This window comes from Heterodontus francisci, chromosome 49, assembly GCF_036365525.1.
Source record: "Heterodontus francisci isolate sHetFra1 chromosome 49, sHetFra1.hap1, whole genome shotgun sequence".
In the NCBI taxonomy this organism is placed as follows: Eukaryota; Metazoa; Chordata; class Chondrichthyes; order Heterodontiformes; family Heterodontidae; genus Heterodontus; species Heterodontus francisci.
In genome coordinates, this window is record NC_090419.1 from 14149241 (window position 1) to 14174572 (window position 25332).

Here is a 25332-nt window from a genome sequence, read left to right on the forward strand (position 1 = left end):
ATTTACTACGCATTATGATTCAAAGTTCCCTAGGGACGGGTTTACAGTAGCTCAGCATTTGGCCACAAGGGTGACAAGAAGGCTAAACTCGGGAGAGGACACCCCCCCCCCCCTCTTCCTCTCCTCTCCTCTCCTCCGCCGAGTCACGATGGAGTGGGGTCCGCCGCACGCTTGAGCGGCGTGCGAGCTGGCCAATGGGAGCGGCGGCTCGTTGTGGGGCTGTGCCAATCGGGCGGCGGGGTATGGGCGGGGCTTCTGAGAGGGCGGCGGTTTGGAGTGTGCGCAGGCGCCGGGGGTAGTTGGTTGGGGGGGGGTGGAGGGGTGATGAAGTCCCTTTGGCCGTTGCGATTGGCGCATGCGTTCAAGGCGCCGCCGGCGGAGGGAAGAGGCATGCCGGTTGTTGTAGTTCGCCGCTCCCTCCATTGCAATGGTGGTGGGGGGGAGCGGGAACTACAAATCCCAGAAGGCGGAGCGTGGCCGGGGGGGAAGTCTCGCGGTGTTTGGAGCGGGAGGCGGGAGGTGTTGTCGGTTGAGGGCCGCCGCGGTGTTGTTGTTGTTCGGCGGCGGCGGCGCGGTGCGAGGGTCATGGGCTTCCTGCGGCTGATCGAGATCGAGAACTTCAAGTCGTACAAAGGCCGTCAGATCATCGGGCCCTTCAAGAAGTTCACGGCCATCATCGGGCCCAATGGCTCGGGTGAGGCGGCAGCGGCGGAAATCGAGGCCGAGGATGTGCTAGGCCGCGGCTGCCTTTCCCCCACCCAGACCCCCTCAAAACCAGCCACCCCGAGGCATTTGAGGCCGAATTTACCTCATGATCCCGAAAATTCTTACCATTTTGTTTTTTTTTTTTACCCCCCAAAAAAAAACTTCCTCAATTTTCATTGACGTCTTTATTTTTGCAAAAAGGAGAAAAAATACTGCACGTTGGACGTTTTCTCAAATTCGTTGCTTCAAAAACGTGGTGTGCCTTTGGCAAAGTTATGACAGTGGAGGGAGAGGAACAGAGAGACGCTTTGGTGGCCACGTCCATTAGTCCTGATCAGGTGGCAGGGCAAAGTTGTGAAGTATTTAGGTTACCTTGTGCTGAGAGGATGGGAGGGGGCTGGGGGGAGAGGGAGAGGGGCTGGGGGGAGGAGGAGGAGGAGGGGGGAGAGGAGGAGGAGGAGGGGGGCTGGGGGGAGGAGGGGGCTGGGGAGAGGAGGAGGGGGGGCGAGGGAGAGGAGGAGGGGGGCTGGGGGAGGAGGGGGCTGGGGAGAGCAGGAGGGGGGGCGAGGGAGAGGAGGAGGGGGGCTGGGGGGAGGAGGGGGCTGGGGAGAGGAGGAGGAGGGGCTGGGGGGAGGAGGAGGAGAGGGGCTGGGGGAGGAGGAGGAGAGGGGCTGGGGAGAGGAGGAGGAGGGGGTCGAGGGAGAGGAGGAGGAGGGGCTGGGGGAGGAGGAGGAGAGGGGCTGGGGGGAGGAGGAGGGGGGCGAGGGAGAGGAGGAGGGGGGCTGGGGGGAGGAGGGGGGCTGGGGGGAGGAGGGGGCTGGGGAGAGGAGGAGGGGGCTGGGGGGGGAGGAGGAGAGGGCTGGGGGGAGGAGGAGGAGGGGGGCGAGGGAGAGGAGGAGGGGGGCTGGGGGGAGGAGGAGGGGGGGAGGGGGGCTGGGGGGAGGAGGAGGGGGGCTGGGGGAGGAGGAGGGGGGCTGGGGGGGGAGGAGGAGGGGGGCTGGGGGGGGAGGAGGAGAGGGGCTGGGGAGAGGAAGGAGGAGGGGGGCGAGGGAGAGGAGGAGGAGGGGGGCTGGGGGGAGGAGGAGGGGGGCTGGGGGGAGGGGGGCTGGGGGAGGAGGAGGGGGGCTGGGGGGAGGAGGAGGGGGCTGGGGAGAGGAGGAGGAGGGGGCTGGGGGGAGGAGGAGGGGGGGAGGAGGAGGGGAGAGGGTGAGGAGGAGTGGGCTGAGGAGAGGAGGAGGGGGCTGGGAGAGGAGGAGGGGGCTGGGGGGAGGAGGAGAGGGGCTGGGGAGAGGAGGAGGGGGCTGGGGGAGGAGGAGAGGGGCTGGGGAGAGGAGGAGGGGGGCGAGGGAGAGGAGGAGGGGGGAGAGGAGGAGGGGGGCGGGGAGAGGAGAGGGGGGGCGGGGGAGAGGAGGAGGGGGAGAGGGGAGGAGGAGAGGGGCGGGGGAGAGGAGGAGGAGGGGGGAGAGGGGCGGGGGAGAGGAGGAGGGGGCTGGGGGGAGGAGGAGGAGGAGAGGGGTTGGGAGGAGGAGGAGAGGGGCTGGGAGGAGGAGGGGGCTGGGGGGAGGAGGAGAGGGGCTGGGGAGAGGAGGAGGAGGGGGCTGGGGAGAGGAGGAGGAGGGGCTGGGGAGAGGAGGAGGAGGGGGCTGGGGAGGAGGAGAGGGGCTGGGGAGGAGGAGGAGGAGGAGAGGGGCTGGGGAGGAGGAGGAGGAGGAGAGGGGCTGGGGAGAGGAGGAGGAGAGGGGCTGGGGAGAGGAGGAGGAGGAGAGGGGCTGGGGAGAGGAGGAGGAAGGGGCTGGGGGGAGGAGGAGCCGGGGCTGGGGAGAGGAGGAGGAGGAGAGGGGCTGGGGAGAGGAGGAGGAAGGGGCTGGGGGAGGGGGAGGAGGAGGAGGGTGCTGCGGAGAGGAGTGGGCTAGGGAGAAGTGGGGGATGAGGGGGCTGGGTGGATGAGGGGGCTGGGGAGGGGTGTTAGGGAGATGTGGGGGGAGGGCGGTAGGGAGGGTTTAATAAAAGGAGGAACGGAGCCTCCATCCCTCCTGGGATCTCTGCACTCCTCCATTTCTGGCCTCTTGTGTGTCTCCCTTCCCCACAATTGGCTATCTTATATTTTGCCCCCCCCCACTCTGTAGTTTTGGTCTCCCACTACAAGTGGAAACATCTCGTGTCTAATCTGTCGAAACACTTTCGTCATTGTAAATACCTCTATCGGGTCACCCCAGAACGACCTCCTTTTAGTCTTTTGAGCTCAACGCTGAAATGACATTCTGTGTCCTTCCCGCTCAGGCAAATCTAACCTCATGGACGCCATCAGCTTTGTCCTGGCGGAGAAGACGAGCAACCTGCGAGTGAAGACCCTGAAGGACCTGATCCACGGCGCCCCAGTGGGAAAGCCAGCGGCCAACCGGGCTCTGGTCAGCATGGTATACGCTGAGGATTCCGGCGAGGATAAAGTGTTCACCAGGGTTATCGTCGGTGAGTAACGGGCGCCAGGAGCGGCCGGTGGTTGAGAGAGAGGGGTTCGCGTGTGGGTTAAACCAGCGCTGGTCTCCAATTTCTGAATTGATGGCACGGCACTGACTCAGTACTGACCCTCCGATAGTGCGGCTGCTCCCTCAGTACTGACCCTCCGACAGTGCGGCACTGCCTCGGTGCTTCCCCTCCGACAGTGCGGCGCTCCCTAGGTAATAGCACCGGGCAGGGTGGTGGTGGTGAAGTGTCGGGCCTGGATTATGGCGCTCTGAAGTGTGGGGCATGAGCCCACGACCTCTGAGATGACATCTGACCTTCGAGACGGTAGCGGGGTGGGGAGTGGGGCTGGAGTATAGATGAAGTTGTATAGGTAGAGAAGGATTTCCAACTTCTGTTGGTGGGTGCAGGAAGGCACTGGAGGTTGGCGAGCACCCCTCCTCACAGCTCTGAGGCTAGGACTTGACCTTTCCCCCTACTCACCCCCAAACCCTCGATAGTGAGCAGGCCTAATTCTCAGTAACTTTTCAGGTGCTTCCTCGGAGTACAGGATCAACAACAAGGTGGTGCCATTGCAGGACTACAGCGAGCAGCTAGAGAAGCTGGGGATACTCATCAAAGCTCGTAACTTCTTAGTCTTTCAGGTAAACTTCCACCCGACTGATTTATTTTCTATTCCCCTCCCCACTTTAAAGTTTTCCCCCTTCCCTCTCCTGAGGGTCTTTTATCATGCTGGTTCAATTGTCCACTGTTACCTGCTGGAAGCCCTCAAGCTCCACTCGTGAACCAGAATGAGTTTCTGTGGCTAATGGTCAGTGGGTTGGACATTCCTTTCTTATGCTTGCTTTCAAAACTATGGCCACGCCTCCCCCGCCCACCCACCCACCCACCCACCCCCCCCCGATCTCTATCGCCTCCTCCAGCCTTACAGCCTTCTGAGAATTGCGCAGCTCTCTCTTCTGGCCTCTTGCACGTCCCCCAGGTCCTGATATCACCTTCTGTGGCTCAGTATTTGTTTAGACAGGTTCGTCGGGGGGAGTAACTGAGACTTTCTCGCTTCGCAGGGCGCGGTGGAGTCGATCGCCATGAAGAACCCCAAAGAGCGGACCGCGCTCTTTGAGGAGATCAGCCGATCGGGCGAGCTAGCTCAGGAATACGACAAGAGGAAGAAGGAGATGGTGAAGGCGGAAGAGGACACCCAGTTCAACTACCACCGGAAGAAGAACATCGCAGCAGAGCGCAAAGAGGCCAAGCAGGAGAAGGAGGAGGTAGGGCTGAGAGCGAGGTTGCGGTGCTTGCCTTAGTGGATGTGTGATTTGAGAGGCTGCATTTACATAGAGTCAACAGCACAGAAACAGGCCGTTCGGCCCAGTTGTTTCATGCGATCGTTTATGCTCCACATGAGCCTCCTCCTCCTTCTTCCCCACCTCACCATTCCCATTCTTCCTGGAAGAACAGACTGCTGCTGGGCTGCAGGCCTGACCCAAGTAGCGAACAGCCACAGACCTAGGCGGCAAGTTGGTGTGTTTCGCTGCGGCAGAGCCATTTGTGAACGTCCAAGTTGTTGTTGGGCTGATGAGTTGGGTGGAGGCTGTCCGCTGGATATTAACTGGCCGTCTGATCCCCCACCCACCCCCCGCCATCTTCATACGAAAACGATGGGGAAGAGACATTGACAGCTGCAACGTCATGACCAGACACCTCCCATTCCCCCACCCCCCCATTCAGCCTTGTAATCTCCTGGGAGGAGCTGAGAAAACGCCAGGGACAGTAAGAGGAAAAAATACTCACGCAGCAGTTCCCAGAGGCTCACTTTTCTCTGGGAACCGTCCAACTGTTTCATAGTTTAAACCAGTGTTCCTTCCCCCAACCCCCCGTCTGTGAACACAGAAGGATCTGATTGCTAGATATGCCAACCAACCCTTTGATTTGATCAGCCTCACTCATGTTGCCTTTAGGTTGACGTTGCTGCAAAGTAAATGGCCTCTCTGAGTAAACAAGGCTCTTTAAGCTATTCTTGTAGCTCTCATTGATCCTTTCTCAAGATCACTCATCACCCAAGACAACCCCTTTTTCCTCTTCCTTCTCCCCCTTAACCAAATCATCTGTTTGTAGTGCTATAGGTTGAGGGATAGATATTGGCCTCAAACACTGGGGAGAGCTCCCCCCCGCAAGCTCTTTGAAATCGTGCCTGTTGGATCTCTTGTGCCCACTTGAGGGGGCAGGCAGGAACACTGTTTAATGTCTCACCTGAAAGACCGCCCCTCCGACAGTGCGGCGCTCCCCCGGCAATGCCCCCTCCGACAGTGCGGCGCTCCCCCGGCACTGACCGTTCGACAGTGTGGCACTCCCCAGCACCACCCCCTCTGACAGTGCAACGCTCCCTCAGCACCAGCCTCGAGGGGGTGCTAGGCCTGGAGCATGGGACTTGAGTCTCTGCAGTAGGGGCTTGAACTCAGAGGTGAGAGTGAGACCCACTGAGTCACGCCTGACACCAAAGATGAAAGGGTTCTTGGTCTTCTCGGGCCCTTTCCTTGTTCCTTACCATTTTGCTCCTTCCCACCCTTGTAGGCGGAACGTTACCAGCGCCTGAAGGATGAGCTGGTCCGGGCGCAGGTGCAGCTGCAACTCTTCAAACTCTACCACAACGAGTCGGAGATCGAGCGGCTGAGCAAGGACCTGGCTTCCCGCAACAAGGAGATTGATAAGGACAAGAAGCGCATGGACAAGGTGGAGGAGGAGATGAAGGTGCAGAAGAAGGAAGTGGGCAAGCTGATGAGGGAGCAGCAGCAGATCGAGAAAGAAATCAAGTAGGTGACAGGCCCTATCTTCCGAACGGCTAGTCCTGTTGGTGGGGTGGGGGACAGTCGGGAATGGCGGGATGGGTGCATTCTCTCTCTCTGTAGAGTCATAAATGTCAGGCCCCAGGACACTAGGGAGAACTTCCCCCTGCTTCCCCCCCCCCACCAGTGGCCATGGGATCTTTTATATCTACTCGAGAGGTCAGACAGGGTGTGGGTCTTGCATATCATCCGAAAGACGGCACCTCCGGCAGTGCAGCATTCCCTCAGTACTGCAATGGGAGCATCGGTCTGGCAGGTGTGCTCGTGTGTCCTGAACCCGTGACCTTCGGATTCGGATGCACGAGTGCTACCCGCCTCACCACGCCTGACGCTCTGAGGCCAAGGTTGATCAATTTGTTGCAAGAGATGTCGGCTGTGTAGGTCACATGCAGCTGACCCATACAGACGAGCTTGGGGGGGGGGGGGGGGGGGGGAGGTGAGTTGAGAGGGGGAGTGGGGGCTGGTGGTGGGTCGTTTGGGGCCATGGTGCTGGTCTCGGGTTCCATTCCTGTTCTGTGCACTGAGCGGCAGAATGGGAACTGCATTGCTCTCTCTCTCTCGTGGGCTCAGCCGGGATTCCTGCGTACTGATGAATATCCTGTGAAGAACGATTAGCCCCGAGGTTATGATGCCTGATATGAGAAAACCGCTTGGCAACATTTACCCCAGCTTACGTATGCCACGCGATCTGTACCTCACCTCACCCAGGATGAGCTGATGGTGTCGTGTGGCAGGGTAGTAATCTGTGTTGTTCCATTCAGGAATGTTAGCGGCGGGTGTTTCCTTCTCGGGGAGAAGCCAGCAGTTTCCAAGCACTTGTCAGTCTAAAGAGAAGCAATTGCACTCTCAGTGACCTTGGGGAGTCCCAATTTGCAGGGCCGCTTCACGCGTTCTAGGAGTGGAAGGTGAGTCCCTTCGCTTGAGCCGTTTTAAACGTAACTGAGTGCTTGGCTGACTCTTGGTGCATTTCCACCTTCTCAGAGAAAAGGACGTGGAACTGAACCAGAAACGGCCGCAGTACATCAAGGCCAAGGAGAACACGTCGCACAAGATCAAGAAGCTGGAGTCTGCCAAGAAGTCGTTGCAGAACGCGCAGAAGCAGTACAAGAAGCGCAAGGCAGACATGGACGAGCTGGAGCAGGAGATGCTGTCGGTGGAGAAAGCCCGCCAGGAGTTTGAGGAGCGCATGGAGGAGGAGAGCCAGAGCCAAGGCCGGGATCTGCAGCTCGAGGAGAACCAGGTAAGGTTGAGCACGGAGAAGTGTGGCGGGAGAGTAACTTGTGTTGATCCGTCGTTGCCTGCCAGGCAATTTCCAAGCATCCGCCAGTCTAAAGAGAAACAGGGCGGCGCAGTGGTTAGCACCGCAGCCTCACAGCTCCAGGGACCCGGGTTCAATTCTGGGTACTGCCTGTGTGGAGTTTGCAAGTTCTCCCTGTGTCTGCGTGGGTTTTCTCCGGGTGCTCCGGTTTCCTCCCACAAGCCAAAAGACTTGCAGGTTGGTAGGTAAATTGGCCATTATAAATTGTCACTAGTATAGGTAGGTGGTAGGGAAATATAGGGACAGGTGGGGATGTGGTAGGAATATGGGATTAGTGTAGGATTAGTATAAATGGGTGGTTGATGGTCGGCACAGACTCGGTGGGCCGAAGGGCCTGTTTCAGTGCTGTATCTCTAAAAAAAAAACAATTGCGCTCCCACTGACCTCAGGAAGTCCCAGTTATCCAACAATTTGACCTTTTAACTTTAGTTTAATTTGACACTTTGCATCTCAGGCAGCCAGTGTCAGCATCAGTACTCCCAGGTTAGCTACAACATCAAAGAAAGGACACGCATTTATAAAGCACCTTTCCCGACCTCATTGGCGTGGTGGTGAACCACTGCAGTCCATGTGGGGTAGGTACACCCACAGTGCTGCAAGGGAAGGGAGTTCCAGGATTTTGACCCTTCGACAGTGAAAGAACGGCCGATTTAGTTCCAAGTCAGGATGGTGTGTGGCTTTGGGGGGGAACTTGCAGGTGGTGGTGTTCCCATGCATCTGCTGCACTTGTCCTTCTAGGTGGTGGAGATCGCGGGTTTGGAATTGCTTTGGTGCGTTGCTGCTGTGCATCTTGTCGATGTTATGCACTATAGCCAGGACACCGTTATAACTCGGGTGAACGTGCATCGCACCACAGCCAAGTCCGACCTTTCAGGATATGGCTTCAACTCACAACATTCTGACTCTGGCAAGAGTGTTTCCAAGCTGATATTGTCAAGACCACATCTCATTGCTGTAAGTTGGGGTCAACTGGAGACGGCTTCTTTCGCTATTAGACTGGCGGGTGCTTGGAAATTGTTGGCTGCTCCCCCAAGCAGAAAAATGGATGGCTGTTTCTTTTCTCCAAAAAAAAGGTTGTTTGATTGGTTGCAAAGTGACGGTCTCGATTGACCATGGATTGGAATTGTCAACCCTTCTCTCTGACGCCTTCGTTTTTCTCTTTCTTTCGCGCCCCCACCCCCTCACGGACTTCTTTAGGTGAAGAAATACCATCGGTTGAAAGAAGAAGCCAGCAAACGAGCTGCCACACTGGCTCAAGAGCTGGAGAAATTCAACAGGGATCAGAAGGCAGACCAGGATCGGCTGGACTTGGAGGAAAGGAAGAAAGTGGAGACAGAGGTGGGTTCCTAATTCAGTGCTCCTATTTCTAAGCCAAGGGGCCAAACCTGTAGCCCACCATAGAAAGGTTATGGCGCAGAAGGAGGCCACCCAGCCCCTCGTGTCTGCTCCGGCTGAAAAAGCGAGCCGCCCAATCTAATCCCACCTTCCAGCACCTGGTCTGGAGCCTTGTGAGTTACAGCACTTCAGGTGCGGGCGCACATACGTTGGGTGGCCGTGTTCCCTCTAAGCTGCGCGCATGCGTGTTTGTGCAGCAGTCTGGAACGTACTGCGCAGTGCAGCAAACGGGCCACCCACAGCCAAGGTTACCTTTTAAGATGCGCGCGTGTGTGGCCGTGCAGCAATCTTTAAAGGGACCCCGCAGGTAACAAACAGGTCACGCGCAAAAAAAAAAAAAATCAGTGGGGGCATCGGTTGGCGGCCACGCCTGCTGTCTCGGTCCTAAGCTGGCTTTATTGTTGATTAATTGATAGAGATTCGTCAACAACATCGTTATTGTCGTGTCGTGCGGTTATCAGGATGGCTGGGATTCTTTCAGAAAATAACAACCTGGGATACAGTGTGTGAATAATTCGAGACCCGACTTGTGCTTGATATGTAAAGGGTATCTTTGGACCGATGGTTCCCAGAGCTCGGCACCACTGGGGCTTTCCTCGCCTCATTGCAAGTCTGTGGCAGACTTATTGGCCGATTCGTTGCTATGATTAGTCAACAACTCCATAATGGCTGCATCATGCGACTGCCAGCCTGGTACGATCAGCCCCCGTACTCGCTGTCCTCCCAGTCCAGCAACGCCTCCATTTAAAAATTCTCGCCCTTATTTTCAAATCCCTCCATAGCCTCGCCCCTCCCTATCTGTCACCTCCTACAACCCTCCGAGACTTCTCCGATTTTCATCGTCTCGTCATTGCCGGCTGTGTTTTTAGCTGCCTGGGCTCTAAGCTCTGGAATTCCCTCCCTAAACCTTCCTGTCTCTCTTCCGCCTTTAAGATGCTCTTTAAAGCCTACCTCTTTAGCCAAGCTTTCGGTCCCTAATATCTCCTTATGTGGCTCGATGTCAGATTTTTGTCTGATCGCACTCCTTTCAAGCACCTTGGGACGTTTTACTACGTTAAAGTTGTTACACAAATGGTGGTGGTGTTACAGTACAGGGCTAACTGAATTGACCTTGGCCTTTTTGTCTTGCCTAGCAATTCCTATGTTTGGGTTAACTATGGAATTTAACTATACACTCTCACCCTCTGCAGGCGAAAATCAAACAGAAACTCAGAGAAATTGAAGAGAACCAGAAGAGAATAGAAAAGCTGGAAGATTACATCAACACCAGCAAGTGAGCACGCGTTAAATAATAAAAAGAATTTGTATACATTTGATATCTGGCAGTGCTTGGATATGAACACGGAGTTTGCGAAATCTGTATCTATATGTGTGTGTGAATATCTGTTGCTTCGAGCACGACGCAAACGAAAGAGAAATGTGTGGGGCATTGCTTTTGGTTAACGTGGCCTTCTACTCCAGGCAGTCGCTGGAGGAGCAGCAGGCGCAGGAGACTAAGCTGACCGACGAGGTGGAGGCGGCGAAACGGCGGATTGACGAGATTAACATGGAGCTGAACCAGGTCATGGAGCAGCTGGGCGATGCCCGCATCGACCGGCAGGAGAACAGCCGCCAACAGCGCAAGGCAGAGATCATGGAGAGCATCAAGCGCCTCTACCCGGGCTCCGTGGTACGTGGCTCGTTCAGTTGCTGCTTGTACAGAGAGCGCAGACAAGACCGGCAAGTATAACGGGCGTGAGTGACAAGAAAGGACTAGGGAAGCTATTGGGGTGAAGACGGATCTCTTTGGAAATTCATGAGATTTGTTCTTGTCATGGAATTGTGTGCAGCAAAAAAAAGGAGACTGTTCAGCCCATGGTGCCTGTGCCGACTCATTTTAGAAGAGTGATCCAATTAGTCCCAAGTCCCTGCTCTTTTCCTATAGGTCTGCAAAATCGTTTCCATTCCAAGTTTAAAAAAAAAATCAAATTCCCTTTTCGTGACTTAGTAACAGCTCTTGTGTAGCCGGAAACCACGGAGCTGTTGATGCGATCGTTTGCTTCTCTGCTTTTACTCTGTAATGCTTGCTGCGCAGTCCTCTCGCCTCTGGTGGCGCGATAGCTTCGCTCACACAGGGGAGCACATTTTTTTTCCGTCTTAATCTGGAGCAATGCCGCGGGAGGTCCGCCAGTAAAATACAAAATGAGCATAGTTCAGCCCAGTGTGAACAGGTGCAGCGTAAATTGGTGAAAGGTCAATTCGAAGCTAGTGTCTGAACTTTCTTTTAAACTCCAGAGTAATACATTTTTGGAATAATTTGCCAAGTTGGCAGTGGTTAATACTAGGGAGCTTAAAATACAGCAGGATACAGTAACATGTGGTAATAAAAACAAGAAATGCTGGAAATACTCAGCAGGTCTGGCAGCGTCTGTGGAGAGAGAAGCAGAGTTAACGTTTCAGGTCAGTGACCTTTCATCAGAGACCTGCTGAGTATTTCCAGCATTTCTTGTTTTTATTTCAGATTTCCAGCATCTGCAGTGTTTTGCTTTTATTACAGTGAGTTGGGTTATTGTAAAGATGGGCTGAATGTTCATTTCTGGTCCTTCACTGTTGGTTAGCTATCTCTCTCTTTGCGTCTATGCAGTACGGCCGCCTGATTGACCTTTGCCAGCCCACGCAGAAGAAGTACCAGATTGCCGTCACCAAAGTGCTGGGGAAGAACATGGATGCCATTATCGTGGACACTGAGAAGACCGGAAGGGACTGCATCCAATACATCAAAGAGCAGCGGGGAGAGCCGGAGACCTTCCTGCCACTCGATTATCTGGAGGTCAGCCAGGGAATGTGGGGGGGGGCTTTATCTTTACTGAGAAACCTGGTTCCGGGCTCAGAATTGCAGGGAGAGAAAGAGAGGGAGGGAAAGTAAGTCATTGAAGAGGGAGCGATGGGGTGAATCAAAGCTTGGGCTTCAGAAGCTGGCACGTTACAGGCGGAACGCGGGAGCAATTCTGTTCCAGTTTAGCTGGCAGTGTCGTCCGTTTTGATTTTCAGATTGCCACTCTCAGTGTCTGTAAAGAGTAATGGGGGAAAAGCACAGGATCGTACAGCACAGGAGGAGGCCATTCGGCCCATTGTGCCTATGTCAGCTCTTTCAAAGAGCTATCCATTTATTCTGATCTCCCTTGCTATTCTCCCCCTGGCCCTGCAAATTTATTTACTTGATTACGAAAGTTGGGATTGAATCTGGATCAGGCTTTGTATTCCAGATCATCATAGCTCACAGGGGTACAAACATTTTTCCTGATCTCTGATTCATTTGCCAGTGAGGATCATAGAATCATATAAAATTGCAGCACGGAAGGAGACCATTCGGCCCTTCGTGTCTATGCTGGCTGACCAGGAGCCAGCCAGCCGAATCCCACTTTCCAACTCTTGTTCTGTAGCCTTGTAGGTTACAGCGCTTCAGGCGCATATTCAAGTACATGTTAAGAGGGTTTCTGCCTCTACCACCCTTCCAGGCAGTGAGTTCCAGATCCCCACCACTCTCTGGGTGAAAACTTTTCAACTTGAAAACATTTCGAGTTATTTTAGTACTCCAGTTACTGACTCTCCTGCCAGTGGAAACAGTTTCTCCTTATTTACGCTATCAGGAACCCCTTGTTATTTTGAGCACCTCTATCCTCTGCTTAACGTTCTCTGCTCCAAGGAGAGCGATCCCAGCTTCTCCGATCTCTCCACGAGAGAAGTCCCACATCTCTGGTACCTCTTTGGTCAAATCTCCTCAGCAACTGCTCCAAAACCTCGACAAACTTCTTTGTTCCTCCACTCCCACTGAGAACAAATTAGAGCATTTTCAGTTGTATAACACTGGCGTATAGTACTGGTGGGTACAGGTCTGCCACTGTATAACACTGGGGTACAGTACTGGTAGGAACAGGTCTGTCACTATATAACACTGGTACAGTACTGGTGTGGACAGGTCTATCACTGTATAACACGAGTACAGTACTGGTGGGGACAGGTGTCACTGTTAAACACTGGGGTACAGTACTGGTGGGGACAGATTTGTCACTGTATAACACTGGGGTACAGTACTGGTGGGGACAGGTCTGTCACTATAACACTGAGGTACAGTACTGGTGGGGACAGGTCTGTCAGTGTATAACACTGGTGTACAGTACTGGTGGGGACAGATCCGTCACTGTATAATACTGGGGTACAGTACTGGTGGGGACAGGTCTGTCAGTGTGTAACACTGGTGTACAGTACTGGTGGGGACAGGTCTGTCACTATAACACTGAGGTCCAGTACTGGTGGGGACAGGTCTGTCACTATAACACTGAGGTACAGTACTGGTGGGGACAGGTCTGTCAGTGTATAACACTGGTGTACAGTACTGGTGGGGACAGATCCGTCACTGTATAATACTGGTGTACAGTACTGGTGGGGACAGGTCTGTCAGTGTATAACACTGGTGTACAGTACTGGTGGGGACAGGTCTGTCAGTGTATAACACTGGTACAGTACTGGTGGGGACAGGTCTGTCACTGTATAACACTGGTGTACAGTACTGGTGGGGACAGATCCGTCACTGTATAACACTGGGGTACAGTACTGGTGGGGACAGATCTGTCACTGTATAACACTGGGGTACAGTACTGGTGGGGACAGATCTGTCACTGTATAACACTGGTGTACAGTACTGGTGGGGACAGGTCTGTCAGTGTGTAACACTGGTGTACAGTACTGGTGGGGACAGGTCTGTCACTATAACACTGAGGTCCAGTACTGGTGGGGACAGGTCTGTCACTATAACACTGAGGTACAGTACTGGTGGGGACAGGTCTGTCACTGTATAACACTGGGGTACAGTACTGGTGGGGACAGGTCTGTCACTGTATAATACTGGGGTACAGTACTGGTGGGGACAGGTCTGTCACTGTATAACACTGGGGTACAGTACTGGTGGGGCCAGATCTGTCACTGTATAACACTGGGGTACAGTACTGGTGGGGACAGATCTGTCACTGTATAACACTGGTGTACAGTACTGGTGGGGACAGGTCTGTCAGTGTGTAACACTGGTGTACAGTACTGGTGGGGACAGGTCTGTCACTATAACACTGAGGTCCAGTACTGGTGGGGACAGGTCTGTCACTATAACACTGAGGTACAGTACTGGTGGGGACAGGTCTGTCAGTGTATAACACTGGGGTACAGTACTGGTGGACAGGTCTGTCACTGTGTAACACTTGGGTACAGTACTGGTGGGGACAGGTCTGTCACTGTATAACACTGGGGTACAGTACTGGTGGGGACAGGTCTGTCACTGTATAACACTGGTGTACAGTACTGGTGGGGACGGGTCTGTCACTGTATAACACTGGGGTACAGTACTGGTGGGGACAGGTCTGTCACTGTATAACACTGGGGTACAGTACTGGTGGGGACAGGTCTGTCAGTGTATAACACTGGTGTACAGTACTGGTGGGGACAGGTCTGTCAGTGTATAACACTGGTACAGTACTGGTGGGGACAGGTCTGTCACTGTATAACACTGGTGTACAGTACTGGTGGGGACGGGTCTGTCACTGTATAACACTGGGGTACAGTACTGGTGGGGACAGATCTGTCATTGTATAACACTGGGGTACAGTACTGGTGGGGACAGATCTGTCACTGTATAACACTGGTGTACAGTACTGGTGGGGACAGGTCTGTCACTGTATAACACTGGGGTACAGTACTGGTGGGGACAGATCTGTCACATGTTGCTGGCAGGACTGGGTTGGATCCAGAGTGCGGGAATATCAGAAGTGTATTGGGTCGGATGTGATTATTGCAGTCGGCTTTTAGTTCTGACGTGCTCGTTAAACGCAGTGACATCGCGTGATGATTTCTCTCCCATGGTTCGCCAAAGTGACATTGTTGACTGTCTTCTGGTTTCAGGTCAAGCCCACCGACGAGAAGCTTCGAGAGCTGCGGGGAGCCAAGCTGGTGATCGACGTCATCCGTTATGAGCCGCCACACATCAAGAAGGCGTTGCAGTACGCCTGTGGCAACGCGTTGGTGTGTGACAACGTGGAGGACGCTAGGAGGATAGCCTTCGGGGGACCGCAAAGACACAAGGTGCGTCCTTGGCAAGGGTGTCCTCAAGTGCCAATCAGGATAGAGTGTGGAGAGAATCCTCTACAGGTTTTCCCCCTCCCGCCTTTTGCTATTGCTTCCTGAAGAGACCCACCATCCCGCTCCTTTGCTCTCAGTCCAGCAACACCTCTCGTTTACGATTCTCGCCCTCGTGTTGAAATCTCTCCATGGCCTCTCCTCTCTCCCTTTTTCTGTGACCTCCTCCAGCCACAACCCTTTGAGATCTCCACATTCCTCCAATCCTGGCCTCCTGTGCATTCTCCATTCCCCACCACTGGCGGCCATGCCTTCGGCCGCCCCGACCCCAAGCTCTGGAATTCCCTCCCTAAATCTCTCCGTCTCTCTTGCTTAAGACGCTGCTAAAAACCTACCCCTTTGGTCACCTGTCTTTGTGTAACTCGGTATCCATTTCTATCTGATTTACGCCCCTGTGAGGTTTCTATTGGAGGCTTTTAACTACTTTTCGGGCGCTGTATCAATGCAGATCGTTGTTGGTAAAGGTGCTGGACCTTTTTGTCCAAGTTGGTTGTTCTTTCATGTGAGACTAGACCGTGAATGTTAGCAAACTATTCGACCTTGAGGTGCCTCAGCTGAGCTTGATCCTGCCCTTGCATGTGCAGTGCTCGCTGGAACGTAGCCACAGAATTCGGCCATTCAGCCCCTCGGGTCTGCTGCGCCATTCACTTCAGATTAGGACCGAACTGTATCTTTGATTCCATTTACCCGCCTTGACTTTCCGTAACCCTCACCACTCTAGCCGAACCAAAATACTGGAGTAAGATTGGGAGCAGGAATGCTGGCCGCTTTTTCTCCGTGCTCGAGCAGGGGGCACCTACTGAGTTGTTTTTTTTTGTGCACATTTTGCGACAGTACTGCAACCTGGGCTCTGGCGGAGGCCGGTCACCTTGGAACAGTCCACGGGAGGAACCCCTGTGTGGACACTGTGCCGACCGTTCTTCCTGTGCAAGCTCTATCTGCGCTGACCTCCAGCTGTCCTTACCCAGTGCTCTCCTCTGGGTTGCTGAATGGTAGTGCAGTCTGATTGTTTTCCCTGCACTGGCCACTTGACCCTACCTGGAGGGGTTGCTTCTTACAGCAGAAAAACAGGCTGAATGTCAGACCATTTGACTCTACTGGTTTCTGCCGCTGTCAGGAGCCTGGACTATGGCAGGGGTTCCTGCTTCTTGTTCCGTGTTTGGTCACTCCAGATGGTTAAAGCACAAACGCTGACTCCAGGCGAGGATATGTGCATTCCTGGGGATCTCCCTGGCCTGACTGACACCTGCACTGCGCCGCGCAAATCGCATTAGAAACGTGGCCTGGGCTTTAAAGCGCAGAGCACCCCCCCCCCACCCCCCCAGCTGTGTCCAGAGGGCAATGCGTGTGCCAGCGTGTAGCTCCTCCGGTTCCTCATCTCATCATTCTGTTTTTCCCCCTACCCCCACCTCTTCTCTCCGCAGACGGTTGCTCTGGATGGGACCCTGTTCCAGAAATCCGGGGTGATTTCGGGAGGCGCCAGTGACCTGAAGGCAAAAGCCCGGCGCTGGGACGAGAAAGCGGTCGAGAAACTCAAGAGCAAGAAGGAGAAACTGACTGAGGAGCTGAAGGTAAGAGAAAGGAAGAACTCTCGTTTCCAGAGTGACAGAAAGTACGGTGGTGTTTTTTCATGGGCCACGTTTGTGGGAAACCTCTGGCTGAAATGTACTTGACATAATTGTGTTGGGTTCGGAGTTCGGCTGGCAAGTTGGAATTTTTACGGTGCAGGCTTTAGACAGTTTGCTTCGTCAGTCTGATTCATCGAGTCTATCTGTTAATTCCTGTGACAGGAGCAAATGAAGATTAAACGCAAGGAAGCTGAACTGCGCCAGGTGCAGTCGCAAGCTCACGGACTCCAGATGAGGTTGAAGTATTCGCAGAGTGACCTGGATCAGACCAAAACCCGGCACCTCTCGCTCAACATGCAGGTCAGTGCTGCAGCGAGTAACTGAAGCGTGTGCATCTCTCCTCCTGTGATGTGTGATGGCTTTTTATCTCTCTCCTGTCTTTCTTCCTCGCTCTTGTTGCTTCTCTCTCTTGATGCTTCTCTCTCTTTCTCTCTCTTTCCGTCGATTACGTCCTTGAACGCAAGCAACCTTCCCCCACCCCGGCTTGCTCTCTTCTAACTCTGGTGTTGTTTGCTGGCTCGCTGTCTTGTCCCTGCTAGCCTGGACACGCACACGCACACTTTTTTTCTCTCTGTCTCTCTCTCTCTCTCGGCCCTGCATGTACATCTCTCTCTCTTCCACCGCCCCGCCCCCACCACCCCCCACTCGTGCACGTTCTCTCTCCCACCCCTGTTCTCACTTTTTCGTTTCCCTCGCCACAGGAGAAGTCCAAGCTGGAGAGTGAGCTGGCAAACTTCGGACCAAAAATCAACGATATCAAACGCACTGTCCAGGCGCGGGACCGTGAGATGAAAGAGCTCAAGGAGAAGATGAACCAGGTGAGACAGCCGTGCTCTGAGCCCTTCCCTTTCCATTTTGTGTCGTATTTTCTCGGAGAGGATATTTCACTCGGCCTTGACTTCACCTGCGACCACACCATATACCCCAGTGAAGCTCGGCTCCTGGCCGGATCTCATTCTGGCCGGAGTGCTGATAACCTTGGATCAAAGGTAGGCATTGGGCCAGAGTGAATACTTGGACTCGGTGGGGGGTTTGGTGGTGGTAGCGTCAGAGAGGAATTATCCAGTTTTTCTTTCCCTTAAATGGTTTTTTACCTCTTCCAAGCCGGCAGGGTAGGGGGTTTACATGTTGTGACACACTAGGTATCACAGTTGCGGGACAGGCTGGGTGGAATGGAGGGTCTTTTCCTGTCTGCCTTTGTTCGGATGCTCATTTTGGGTTCTGCCCGCCCCTTTGGGCTCCAGACCTCGTGACTGTCCTGGTCAGACATGGACACGGGATGAACTCCAGAGATTAGCTGAGAGTGACTGGCCTTGACATCAAGGCAGCGTTCGACCCGAGTGGCTTCAAGGAGCCCCAGTAATTCTGAAGTCAGTGGGAAAACTCTTCCGCTGGTTGGAGTCAGACCTAGCACAAAGGAAGGTGGCTGCAGTTGTTGGAGGCCAATTTTCTCAGCCCCTGACATCGCTGCAGGAGTTCCTCAGGGTAGTGTCCGAGGCCCAACCATCTTCAGCTGCTTTATCAATGACTTTACCTCCATCATAAGGTCAGAACTGCGGATGTCCGCTGATGATTGCTCAGTGTTCAGCACCATTCGTGACACCACAGATACTGAGGCAGTCCGTGTCTGCATGCAGCAAGACCTGGAAAACATCCAAGCTCACAATTGGCAAATAACTTTGGTGTCACACAAATGCCAGGCAATGACCCTGTCCCAAGAAGAGAGAGTCTAGCCATCTCCCCTTGACATTCAATGGCATTACCATCGCTGAAGCCCCCACCATCAACATCCTGCGGGGGGGGTTACCATTGACCAGAAACTCAATTGGACCAGCCGCATAAATGCTGTGGCTGCAAGAGCAGGTCAGAGGCTGGGAATTCTGTGGCAAGTAACTTGCCTCCTGACTCCCCGACAGGTGAGCGACACCCATGTCCCAAGAATGAATGTTTAAATAGTACTCAGTACTGATGTGACTGCTCCGCAGGTAGAGGACGAGGTGTTTGAGGAATTCTGTCGAGAAATCGGGGTGCGGAATATCAGAGAGTTCGAAGAGGAGAAGGTGAAAAGACAGAACGAGATAGCAAAGAAAAGGTACGTGGATTGGATGCTTGTGTTATCTTCCCCTGTCTTAGCCCCTCCCGTCAGGTCTGTCTTCCTCCCCCCCCCCACCCTTGGTGCTTCAGCTCCCCACGGTGGTTCAGTGCGTTTGTCTTGGTAAATCGCTGAGCTGTACAGACCATGAAGGTGTGTGGTTCCCAGATTCCTGGCCTCTCTTGAATCAGCTGACCATGCTTGGCATGATGGTAGAGGTTGCTTTGAATGGACTCTACCCTTAGCTGCGGCAGAGGGATTCCTGCTTCTCGTGGGTGTTCATGGACTCCAGCTGGTTAAAGCACAGATGCTGACTCCAGGCGAGGACTCCCACAGTTGAAATTCCCCAGGAACTGTAGTAACTGAGGCTCCACATCGAGTGAGGGTGTACTTTATTAACTGAGGCCCACATCCTGCAGGCTGGAGTTTGAAAACCAGAAGACGAGGCTGGGGATCCAGCTGGACTACGAGCGGCAGCAGCTGAAGGAGGACCAGGACAAGGTCCACATGTGGGAGCAAACGGTGAAGAAGGACGAGAATGAGATCGAGAAACTGAAAAAGGTACGGCACTCTTCATCCAGCGTTGATGGCTTGCTGCTTATGAACTAACTGGTCCGAGTTGAGACTGAGTGTGTTTGTTTACTCTGTATCTAATCCTGTGCTGTACCTGCCCTGGGAGTGTTTGATGGGGACAGTGCAGAGGGAGCTTTACTCTAACCCCATTTTTTTTTATGTCGAGGGGACCTTTATTCCTCGGGCCCCCTTTATATACATTTTATAAAAATAACTTCATTAAAAAAACATAAATAAAACAAACTCAAATTAAAATGCCATTCTTGGCGTCAATTACGCATTCCAGTCCCTGTGGTGCCCACCGGTCAAGCGTACCGGCGGACACCACATGCTCCTCGTCCAGGGACACGCGGGCGCGAACGTAACCGCGGAAGAGGGGCAGGCAATCGGGGAGGACGGACCCCCTGACCGCCCGGAGCCTGGATCTGTGAATTGCCACCTTGTCCAGGCCCAGGAGCAGACCGACGAGGAGATCTCCTCCCGGCCCAAGCCCCTCCGCACCGGGTGCCCAAAGATCAGGAGCATGGGGCTGAAGTGCAGCCAAAACTTGAGGAGCAGCCCCTTCAAATACTCAGAGGGACTGCAACCTCGCACACTCCATATCTCCATGGAACATGGACCCGTCCAGGCCGCAGAAATTACAGGTAGCCTGGGAGTCCGTGAACCTACTAAAAAGTCTATTGCACGGGACTGTCCTGTGCAACACCCACCACCCCAGGCCCACGATGTAAAGGGGGTGGAGTCCCGCGCAGAGAGACCTCCATCGGGGTTTCTCCTTGCCGCCAGATGGCAACACGGACCGCCAGAGCGTGTCCGGCTGGCTGACGAGGGCGAGGAAGTGGAGACTGTACAGGAGCAGCCCGTACAGGAAATCCCTCCGCGCCGATTGGAATGGCACGGAGGGCATTTCCGTGAGGCGGCTCGTGTTGTGCGGGACCGGCTCCCGGGGAGGGTTTCAGGGTTTGGGTCCGATGAGCAGTTCCGGCCGAGCGGCGGTCAGCTCAGCCAGGAGCGATCTGCACTCCCGAGGCCCCTCATCACCCGCAGTGAGGGGCGTCCGGGGGAGCTTCGGCTACTCCTCCGCCCGTTTGTCCGTTCCTGGAGCTGGCCGCCCGGACAGCTGAGGTGCTCTCCTCCGCCGGCGGGGGAGCGCCCTGCCTGGAGGCGACCATGTTCCAGACTCGGAATAGATCCCGGTAAAAGACAGGCAACTCCCTCAGATAGGCACGGCTAACTGACTCCGCCGGGAGCTGCGTGTCGTCTTGAAGGCAGTGACACAGGCAGAAAAAAATGTCACCAGCGCACACCATCTGGGAGGACGCTCGACGTACAGGTATCTCTGCAGGGTCCGAAGGCGGAGAGTCGCAGCCTGGATGCTGATGCACACCAGCGACTGACCGCCCTCCTCGATCGGGAGACTCAGGACCGCGGCAGAGACCCAGTGTTTCCTCTTTCCGCACAAGAAATCGACTAGCTTCTTCTGGATCTTGGTGGCAAATGCTGGGGGCGGGGCCAAAGTGACCAACCGGTACCACAGCATGGAGTCCACCAGTTGCTTTATGACCAGCGCTCGGCCCCTGTAGGAAAGCACTCGGAGCAGTCCCGCCCCAGCCGAGTGGTGACTTTCACGTCCAACTCCTGCCAGTTTGCCGGCCAGACTTCCTCAGCGGGGCGAAGGTGGACTCCCAGATAGAGGAGGTGCGTGGTGCTCCATGCAAAAGGTGTCATCTCCTCCGGCAGGGAGTCCACCCGCCACTGACCCACCAGGAGTCCGGAACATTTCTCCCAATTGATCTTTGGCCAGACATGGGGCATCCCTGAAGCATTCCTCTCCCAAAGTGAAGGGGCGCCGTCAAGGATCCGTTAACTTTGACCAGACACTCTCTGGCAGGGTATAAAAATAAAAGCGCGCAGGGTCCCGAAAAGGTATTTGTGATCCACCCTGTCGAACGCCTTCTCCTGATAAAGGGAGAGAAAGTTGGTGGTCCGAGCACTGCACCAGCCGCATGGAGGCCGCCAAGACGCGGGAGATGTACGCCTGCGAAAAGTAGAGGCGGTCGATTCGGAACCCCCCTCCTCCAGACCTCCACGTGAAGGCGCTGGAGTCGTGATGGAGATTCCGCCAAACGTCCAACAAGTTGAGGGAGCTGATCAGTCCCCTCAACTTCTCCACCGCGCTTGGCCGCACTGGAGACCAGTGCGATCCCCCACCTCGAGGGTACAGTTAAAATCCCCCCCCTGAGGATGATGCACTCACCGCTATCGATAGAGCTCAAGAGAGCGGACACCAAAGAAGCGCGCTTGCAACGTGCTGGGCCTGGGTGCGCACATTTTCACAAAGTGGAGTGGCACGCTACCTAGGCGAACGGCGAGGTGGAGCAAGCGGCCCGGCACTCGCTCCTTGACCCCCAAGATCTCCGGCTGAAAAGTCGCGGTCAACAAGATAGCCACCCCACTAGAAATAGGGGTGAGGTGACTCATGTCGACCCCACCCTGCCACTCCAGGAGCCAGGTGGCTTTGTCTCCCGGAACGGTGTGGGTTTCCTGACGAAAGCTCACCGCGTATCTCCCTTCCCTGAGGACTGAGAGATTGTGAAATCTGTGGTGAGACCCACTGCTGCCATTGATGTTGAGGCTGGCTATGGTTATCTTCATGTCAAAGGTACTTAAAACCCGTCACCAACGTCTCACTGTGAGGAGGGAGTGGAAGTGCACCTGGCCCTCCACTCCCCCAGCAACCCATTGAGGAACGCATTAAATCGGCACCTCTCAACTAGTTTCACGCCCGCGCCCTTCACCACTTTTTTGAGGGCGGCACGGACGGACTGGACGATCAGCGCCAGCTTCGACCAACGGCTGATGGCCAGCTGAACTTTATTGTGGCAACCCCTGCATGCCGTGAGGAAATCCCGGAGTTCGGCTGTGGGGATGAGAGGAGACTCGGTGGGAGGCACGAGGGACTCCACCACCTCACTGGCGATGGAATCAAGATCGTCCTCCGTGCCCCACACCGAATCCCCATTGTCCTCTGGGTCGTCACCGCCAGCGGCCAACACATCCACCACACACTGTGGGGTGGATGTCCTAGCCGCGCCTGCTGATCCCGCCTCCATCACGATCCCACCCCCAGGAACGATGGCGGGTAGTCCTCTCTGTGTTCTTGAATGGAACTGGGTGGGAACCGGCAGTTCAGTACCCCCCTCCACCTCCGTCCCCAGGCCAATGAGTGGTCCGGGGAGTTGGAAGTGCCCGACTCCGGAATTCCAGCCGGAGCCGGGACCAGAGGCAGAGAGAGGAGACCATCTCCTGCCCCGCCAGCACCCACAGACCTAGCAGATGGGGCAAAATTTTCAATTATAACCGGGTCGGGTGTCTCCTGGTTGGTGGTGGAGTTTGGCTGGAAGGGCTGACCTTCTGGGGCCTCGCCCTCCCCTCCACTCAGGGCACCCGACCCAGTGGCAGTGGCAGAATGGGAGGCGTGCCCAGGCTCCCCCACCACAAGTAGGGCTCCACTTGCTCCCACAGGAGGGGCCGCATGTAGAGGGGCCTCCCCCTCCCCCCACATCCTGAGGAGTAGGGAGCTCCTGCCCAGACTTTGAATCCTTGATGTTGGTGGTGGCAGGGGGAACCTGGGGACCTGAACCAGGTGACAGCTCCCCTCCAACAGATGGGCCCTGCACCTCCGGACCCTGAGTTACCTTCGTGGACGGGTGCCTTCTCCTCTTTTTCCCGCTGGGGCGCAGAGACTCAGAGACCTCCATGTCATCATGGGCCTCCGCCTCCGCACCCTCCTTTCCTTTAGTTATCCTGGGCCTGAGCCCAGCCCTGGGGCAGGTGGAATCCTCGGGAGCGGGCCTTGGGCAGAGTTCAGGCTCAGGTTGTGCCACGGTATTCAGGGGACACGCCTTTCTGTTTATTTTTCCTCTGTGCCTTCCTTCTACTTGGACAGGCACCCTCTTCCCCACCAGAGGCTGTGAAAACCACAGCCTCCGGCACCGACTGAACGGTGTCTGGTGGAGGTGTAGGGGGAGTGGGAGGAGGTGCAGCGGTGCCACCCTGGGCCGCCGAGGTGGAGTTGGCAGCCAGGAGGTTGGGGCAGTTCATATGAACATGCCCCACCTGCTTGCAGACATGGCACCGCGCCCCGTCCAAGGTCCAGAAGACGTGGTAGGTCGCCCCCTGGAGCTCCACATTGAAGTGGCCATCCGTGACTACCTCCCGCGCCAGCTGCATAAATAACTGGCGGCGGAAGGAGTACACATGCCGGAGGCTGTTCTCTCGAAGACCGAATGGGACTGGGGTGAGCCCCGTTTTTACCTCCCCCAGATGGTGCAAGTGGGGAAGGAGGAGCTCACCAGGAATAATGGGTGGGACATTCAACAGAGTGACCTGCTGCGCAGTGGCCTCCAGGGGGTTCACTGGCAGAAAAGGCCCGCCCACGGTGAGCCCCTTGTTTAGAGTCAGGGACACCGCCCGCTCAGTCTTCAGGAAAAACACTGCCTTCCCCTCCATTTTAGAGTCAGCAACAATGGCCGAAGGGCCGACAACCTTGGCCATTGCCTTCATGCATACCTCTATTGACATATTGGGGTGGACGTAACTCTTGACCCCATGCTTCGATGTTATTAGTGCAAACGGTGACGGGGCAACAGGTGCAGCTGCAGCAACCGCTGCAGTGTACATGCGTGAAGGCCCCGCCACCGGCAAAGAGGGGCTTGCACTGGGGTTGCAGAGGCACGCCCGACCCCAAGAAACAAAGCACACAATAGTTTTCTCTTAAACACAAGCAATATGATGGGGTGGGGAAGGGAGTAGAGGAGGATAGGGCTGAAAAGGACAAGGAGAGGATAGGTTGCCGAGTGATGGAAGGGAGAGAAGACCTGTGAGGATGTTATTGTTCAATTGGTGGTTGGAGCACCTTCCTGCAGAGTCTACAGTTCAGTCTTCCAGTTAGGGGAGGGCTCTTCGCCCGGGTCAGCCAGAGCATCCCGGTTCTCTCCTTTTCCTTCTGTTCGATAAAGATGGTCTTCAGCCGGGCATCTCCAGCCGTCCCGAGCCACACAGTTGGGGGTGGGGAGGGAGCCCCTTTTGTGCAGGATGGAAGATAAACACAAGAGCAAGTGCAGGGGTTCTCTTCCCCCCCCCCCCCCCCACCCCCGGTGCTCCTCCCTCCCCCAACAGTCCAAACAGCAAACCACCTCTCCAAAATGACTTGCAGGTCACCTTTGTCTTTGAATAAAGTACAACAGTCCCACAGTTAAAGTTGTAAATGCAGCTCTCTCCACTCTGCTGTCTCCACTCCAGTTGCAGCAACACAGGTGCTGCTGCTCCCCCCGATTGCGGACAGGAAGTGCTTCCCAAATTGCCCAGTATCTATTGTCAAAGCTGTGGAGAGAGAAACAGAGTTAACGTTTCAGGTCCGTCAACGGTCATATTTTCAACATCCACAGTATTTTGCTTTTATCATAGACATTAAATGTGGTTTTTATGCGACAGTTAATTGCACTATGGAGGCAGTACTGGTGGTTATGAGTCCAACTCGGTTGGCTTACATGAGTAAGGGGAGATATTGTGTGAATACCTCTCAGACATCATTCTGGCATGGTACGACACAGCGCCCCGTAGAGAATAGTACGGTATGTTTTACCCCAACGCTTATCTCAAGGATAGGCCAAGTGAAACTCGTGAACATACACAGGCGAGAGGTCTGGACCCCTCTTGATTTTAAACACCTTGATCAAATAATCTCCGGGGAACCCATTCCCCTGCCCTGCAGCTAGAGTTGGGGAGAGGCTGGGACACAGGCGATAGAGGCTTTTTTTTTTTTAGCTGCGTTGGTGAGAAACCCGCCAAACCTTCAGCACCTTCCTTTCAGCTGCCGCTCTCTGTTTGCAGGAGGAGCACAGGCACATGAAGATCATCGACGAGACCATGGCCCAGCTCCAGGACCTGAAGAACCAGCACCTCGCCAAGAAGTCCGAGGTCAACGATAAGAATCACGAGATGGACGACATCCGCAAGAAGCTCGGAGGGGCCAACAAGTCAGTGCGGCGAATGGGGTTGGGTGGCTCAGCGGGGATAGACAGTGTCCTTTTACCTCGGGGGGACATCGGAGCAGGAGGAGGCCATTCAGCCCCTTGAGCCTGTTCTGCC

The 25332-nt window shown here is 55.0% G+C and overlaps 1 protein-coding gene across 2 annotated transcripts in view; it reads left to right on the forward strand.

Annotated features, from left to right (window-relative positions):
* Positions 1–505: 505 nt before the first annotated feature.
* The window catches only part of LOC137358256 (structural maintenance of chromosomes protein 1A), a 41260-nt gene continuing 16433 nt past the window's right edge, over positions 506–25332 (forward strand). For both annotated transcript variants that reach the window (XM_068024156.1, XM_068024157.1), the window contains exons 1-17: positions 506–694; positions 2986–3174; positions 3700–3812; positions 4233–4436; positions 5740–5978; positions 6993–7251; positions 8527–8667; positions 9915–9997; positions 10186–10393; positions 11348–11533; positions 14653–14832; positions 16311–16457; positions 16677–16814; positions 17216–17332; positions 18500–18606; positions 19026–19167; positions 25075–25220. In XM_068024156.1, coding sequence (XP_067880257.1) covers positions 586–694; positions 2986–3174; positions 3700–3812; positions 4233–4436; positions 5740–5978; positions 6993–7251; positions 8527–8667; positions 9915–9997; positions 10186–10393; positions 11348–11533; positions 14653–14832; positions 16311–16457; positions 16677–16814; positions 17216–17332; positions 18500–18606; positions 19026–19167; positions 25075–25220 — 2708 coding nt within the window. In that variant the 5' untranslated portion in view covers positions 506–585. The remainder of the gene's footprint in view (positions 695–2985; positions 3175–3699; positions 3813–4232; positions 4437–5739; positions 5979–6992; positions 7252–8526; positions 8668–9914; positions 9998–10185; positions 10394–11347; positions 11534–14652; positions 14833–16310; positions 16458–16676; positions 16815–17215; positions 17333–18499; positions 18607–19025; positions 19168–25074; positions 25221–25332) is intronic.